The 5,391-nt window shown below is 32.6% G+C and overlaps 1 protein-coding gene and 1 long non-coding RNA gene across 3 annotated transcripts; one reads left to right on the top strand and one right to left on the bottom strand.

Annotated features, from left to right (window-relative positions):
- Positions 1 to 467: 467 nt before the first annotated feature.
- Positions 468 to 2,771, top strand: LOC100778707 (two-component response regulator ARR17-like). Of its 2 annotated transcripts, XM_041015985.1 has the most exons (6): positions 468 to 730; positions 1,241 to 1,357; positions 1,571 to 1,647; positions 2,040 to 2,117; positions 2,209 to 2,279; positions 2,384 to 2,771. In XM_041015985.1, exons 2-6 carry the CDS (start codon positions 1,261 to 1,263, stop codon positions 2,469 to 2,471), a joined length of 411 nt encoding a protein of 136 aa, XP_040871919.1. In that variant the 5' UTR covers positions 468 to 730; positions 1,241 to 1,260; the 3' UTR covers positions 2,472 to 2,771. The 2 variants fall into 2 exon arrangements, with proteins under 2 accessions (XP_040871919.1, NP_001241393.1); NM_001254464.2 differs by lacking the exon at positions 468 to 730 and having other exon boundaries at positions 837 to 1,357.
- Positions 2,772 to 2,914: 143 nt separating this feature from the next.
- On the bottom strand, positions 2,915 to 3,888 carry LOC100305875 (uncharacterized). The gene is made up of 3 exons (XR_414685.3): positions 3,697 to 3,888; positions 3,527 to 3,610; positions 2,915 to 3,424 (listed from the first exon to the last, which is right to left on the bottom strand). It is a non-coding gene; the product is annotated as an uncharacterized lncRNA (long non-coding RNA).
- Positions 3,889 to 5,391: the final 1,503 nt, after the last annotated feature.

The raw sequence follows: 5,391 nt of genomic DNA, 5'->3' as shown, positions 1-5,391 counted from the left end.
TCATCTTATACATTAAGTTTTTTTTTTTTGAAATATTGTATATCAAGTCATTGAATGATGCAATACTTGTTTAAGTTGCATGAATTTAATTTAACCCTTCATCTTATGTAAGATTTAAACTTTATTATAGCAATTATATAAAATAAAAAAATTGGACATTCACATACTATTGTGAAAAAGGATAAAAGATAATTAATCAAAAATGTCCTCTCACCCCGTGATTGGGTGCGCCAAAAATAGATAAAAAAAAAAACAAAAGAAGATAGAAAGCAAAAAATGTGATAAAAAAGTGAGTCTTAAAAGGTCCAGAAATAAAAAATTAAAAAAACTGAGAGAGAGTGAATTGAGATAAAAAATTTAAATTAAAATAAAGTGTAAAAATATGAATTTTTTGTATTCTATCTTATTATTCATTTGGCTCATTTTTTGGGTTCTCTTTTTCTACATAGGAGCAAATCCTAAAGGAGATAATTAATATAGCCATGAGGGTATTTAGTTTTTTGCGTTTAAGCATATACTACTATCTTAGGAGAGGAGACTGGCGGTGTGTGAGCATCTCACAAACGTGCATGAATGCTGAGATCAGAGTGCAGACAGTGATGCTGAAATCTCGTCAAGAGAGACAAAAATTTAAGATAGAAACTATAAATGAAATGAGAGAGAGAAAGAGAGATGAATTGATGATAGATGAGATGAGAGTGTAGGCTTTGGTTTTGAATACGCGAGCAAGGTGGGGACTGAATCAAATCCTAGATACCCGAAAAGGATCACGTTATATCTGTGACTTGATTTTTATCTCTCTGATATAAAGTTTGATTCTTTCTTTCTCTCTCTGGTTTTTCTAAAATTCCTCGCCCACCAACCACCTTCGAATTCATATCCATTTACTCTCCCTGTATATATAGGGATATCGTTACGTTCATACAACTCTTGTGACTTTAAACTTATGTTTTTCTCTCTTCATTTATGCATATACATACGTCTTGTCACCCTATGCGTTTTTGTTTTTCTTTTCGTCCTCTTCTTCTCTTACAATTAATACTATTATTAATTGCAACTGCGTTTATTAGTTTACCTTCTTGAGTAACAACATATTTACTCATCACTAGTGTAGTTGTGGGGAAAAAGGAAAAAAAAAACATACTGAGAGAGAGAGAGAGAGAGGTAAACGAGGACACAGTAGTACCATTTATTCCTCTGCTTATTTATTAGCTATCAGCAACGCTTCGCATGGCTGCAGGTTCTTCTTCAAATTGGGTCATGGAAAGTGGTGATGTTCCTCATGTTTTGGCCGTTGATGACAACCTTATTGATCGCAAACTCGTTGAGAAACTCCTCAGGAATTCTTCTTGCAAAGGTACACCTAGCTAGCAATCACCATCTCTTCTTTTCTCCGTTATGTTTTTTAAAACTGGCTAGAGTTACACGTTTCTCTTGCGGAGAGAATAAAAAGTGTTCAGTAACACCTTTTCTTATGCCTCTTTGAGTTTGACGCTTTCATTTTGTGGTTCTGTTTGGGAAATAGTTTTGAATGGGCCTTTTGGTTGCTAATGCTATTTATTTGCTGCAGTTACAACTGCAGAAAATGGGCCAAGGGCATTGGAATTATTGGGCTTAACAAGTGGTGGACAGAACACCATGAACGGTGTTAGTCTTCTCTTTTCATATTAATCAAAGTTTTATCAACATATGTGACCTTGTTAACACATATAATCTTGACCCTAAGTATGTAATCAGAGGTTCAATCTTGAGAGTGGTGAGTATAGGAGATCATCAAACATTTGTAGGAAAGTGTCAACATCTCATGTAATACCTTAGATAGATTTCAATATTTCGATGTATTAATCTCCGACTCTTAATCAAGATATCCTAAGTTAACAAGGAAAAAACTCTAATGATTTAAAAAGAACAAAGATTAATCGAAGTTGTTTTTATTTTTGGGTATATAGATAAATCAAAGTTCTGCTGTTCTACTACATTTATACATTTTACCTAGCTGGTACGTGCTAACTAGTTGTGGACTTTTTGCTACTTTGTAGAGATCCAAAGTAAATATGGTTATCACAGACTATTGCATGCCAGGGATGACAGGCTACGAGCTACTTAAGAAAATCAAGGTATTTCAGCTTTTTATTCTTTTTTACTCATTAGATGCATCCAATCATGTAATATTAATAGCAACAACAAACTGCATTCTTTTTTAAACAGGAATCGTCGGTAACGAAGGAGGTTCCAGTAGTGATCATGTCATCTGAGAACATACCAACACGAATTAACAAGTAAAATTCCTAACATTAGCTATATATAGTGCTATATTATATACTAGCTTTTAATCACATTTCTAATGTTAAATCTGCTCTGTCAATTGTTCTGCCGAAAACAGGTGTCTGGAAGAAGGAGCTCAGATGTTCATTCTAAAGCCCCTCAAACAATCTGATGTAAAAAAACTGACATGTCAGTTAATGAATTGAGAAAGTGAGATTTGACTTTTAAGAGAGTATAAGCTAAGCAAGAAGGCAAACTCTATGAGATCTGTGGTCTGGTAATGTGAGCAGCATTCCAGAACCCTGCACTTGTCATGGCTGTCTATTGCTAAAATCTATATTATATAGGCCTTACCCTCTAATTTTAGTACTAGTTCAGGTGTAGGAATGCGTTTCATTGTTTTGAAGATGCTTTACTTTCTTTCTTTCACTCTTTCTTGTATTGACCTACATATTCCATTTTATTTTCCTAGAATATAATTCATGTTCTTTTTTTTCAATGTTTAATCTACTTGGTGTTGGAGGAAGTTAGTTTTAGTGTCACAATAACTTAAAATAAAATAAGATAAAATTGTAAAACCCCCAATAATCACCCAATACCTCTTGCTGCAGAAAATGGTGGTTAACACAGACTTTTCCCGTTGCCAAAATGCAGAATCATTGCGTTTACATCCAATATCCATGAATACTTTGTTTACAATGTTCTATAACCAAAAGAAATGGCTGAATTGGAAATTGGAGAACAATAACACCTTAGAACAATTCTTCCAAAATTCCAAGTTTTTTATCCATAATGTAAAGAATGATGTAAAGCTATCTACTAGTATTATTACTATATCATCAGAGGAAATATAAAAGAACCAAAGTGAAAACTGAGAACCATTTATTCATCCTTCTAAATCCCGTTTAGGTTGGTGTCACCAATCAAAGTGCTTGCCATGGTGATGATGGTGGCGATGCCTATGTTCATCCAAGCCCAAGCACTGCACAACAGGGTAACATGTGACAAACATGCACCTCCCAATACCTCGGAACATGCACGATGCTGCACGACAGGGACAGCGACAACATGTCATTAACTTGTTGCGCTTGTTCACTTTACTACACTTCCTCTTCATCTCCTTGCCACGCTTCTGCCTCTCAACTTGTTGATCCATTTTCTATCATAACAAAAGAATCCCGGAAAGTATAATCACTGTTAGAACAAAAAAGATAAGAACTTTGGATAAACATGAATGTAACAAAATAACATGTTTCGTTACCTTAAACTTTTGGTGATAGGTTCGAGACAGGAACAAGCAAAATTGCTCTCAAGATGATGAGGGAAACAGTATCGGATGCAGTGGCTGTTGGAGAAAGAAAAAGATGGTGATTCTATAAAATAAAAAAAGTATGAAAAATTAAGCAAAGAATATTCGTTTCGAGAGGCTACCACTGACTGAAAATTGTGGCCTAGTTGAGATCTGAACTAGAAAGAGCCTTTTACGCGTTTTCGTCTTTTGATTTGCATCCCAATATAAATTCTGTCCTTGTTCTTTTGCTTCTTTTCTTTTCTCACATTTTCTTATTCTATTTATTCCTTGGGCTGTTCATTATGGTAGCTTTAATTATTGATTTCATTTTTTATCTGACAGGTTTCAATCAAACTCATTTATTTATAATCATGAATGTGACTATTCGCATTTCAATATGTTTATTTACTTTCCTTTTTTCGAGAGAGAGGATTTACTTTCCTTTTTACTATCTTATTTTCATAGAACTTTCCATTTTTATTGGCATTTAATTTTTTCTTTAAATAAAATTAAAATTACTAATGTCTTTTTTTATTAGTGGGAAAAAATACTAATGTCTACTGGTACTCTTTAATTTTCATTTCATTTTTAAAATTTTCCTTATTTAATTTTAAAAAAAAGTATTTAAGTTTACTATGAAATACTTAAAAAATGTCAAAATAAATAAATCAATACATTATACATTTTTTATTTTAAAAAATTATAATTATAAAAAAAATAATCTGAATGATGAAATACTTAAACAAGAGTAAGTTTGGAAAGTAAAATAAAAAAGGGAGGAATATAAATAGTGTATAGACATATTGGAGTACCAATAGTCCTATAGTTGTCATATTCATTTAATTTAGTTGTAACCAAAATTATTAACTGTTATTTCCAATATTTTATTTACTTTCACAACTCATCAAGTAACCAAAATCATGCCAAATTTTGATTGTTCTTTTGTGTCAAATTGATCCATTGTTTCTATACCAAAAGAAAATAAACCATCCATTGTGAACCCAACCTCCAAGCCCTACCCAATCCCCAAGCCTTCTAAAAGGTCCTTAGTGAATATCATGTGTGATGTAAGAATATATAGAAAGGGGCCATGGTATGTGATGGTTTGGGTGGCAAATAATGCAGCGTGATGGGCGATAAATCATAATTAGAAGGTTGGCATCCTCTATTGTATGTTCACAGTGAAGAAGAAGAAAAAAATTATAAGGAGCTGCTGCCATGATTTGGTCCTATAAACAAATAATGGTTGAATGAACTTCAGAATGGACAAGAACAGTGGGAAAACTGGAATTTTATCTTCTTTGTACGAAAATTAACAAACTCTACTATAAAGTGGCCACAAATGTCAAAACAGAGAAATATTCAATTCATTTAGTTAACAAATTCATTTGGGAAAATGGTAAACGATAATTAAGTATTTTACACAATTAAAGGAAAGAATATGATCTGGGATTATTATACGTGTTAATTCTTCATACAAAATTAATGTATTAAAATCTTTTAATTTTATTAGTTTAAAAGCTAGTTTATTCCTTGTCGGTAAGTTCCTGTTTTGGTACTCGTTGGTATCAAGGTATGAATTTACGTATACGAATTGGAAATGACAGCAAAAACTGACGTAGAGAGGTCGTGATCTTGCTTCAGTTTATTGAATAGTGCTTCTATGAAAAATGTAGAAACGATACCAAAATGGAATAACATTGTGATCATGTGCATTGCGACATGCCAATTGTCAAATTAAGGAGTTTGATAATGACTGTCCCCCAATCTAGTTATTGTTTAATGACTCCTAATTTTTTTAAACTGACCATTAAATATTTATGTATTACATGTGT

Source organism: Glycine max, chromosome 6 (genome assembly GCF_000004515.6).
Source record: "Glycine max cultivar Williams 82 chromosome 6, Glycine_max_v4.0, whole genome shotgun sequence".
In the NCBI taxonomy this organism is placed as follows: Eukaryota; Viridiplantae; Streptophyta; class Magnoliopsida; order Fabales; family Fabaceae; genus Glycine; species Glycine max.
This window is presented reverse-complemented; position numbering and strand designations above follow the sequence as displayed.

Coding starts and splice junctions, on each gene's coding strand:
- LOC100778707 (NM_001254464.2), top strand. CDS start 1,231: ATGGCTGCAGGTTCTTCTTCAAATTGGGTCATGGAAAGTGGTGATGTT. Junction 1,648..2,039: donor GACAGAACACCATGAACGGT/GTTAGTCTTCTC, acceptor GCTACTTTGTAG/AGATCCAAAGTAAATATGGT. Junction 2,118..2,208: donor AGCTACTTAAGAAAATCAAG/GTATTTCAGCTT, acceptor TTTTTTAAACAG/GAATCGTCGGTAACGAAGGA.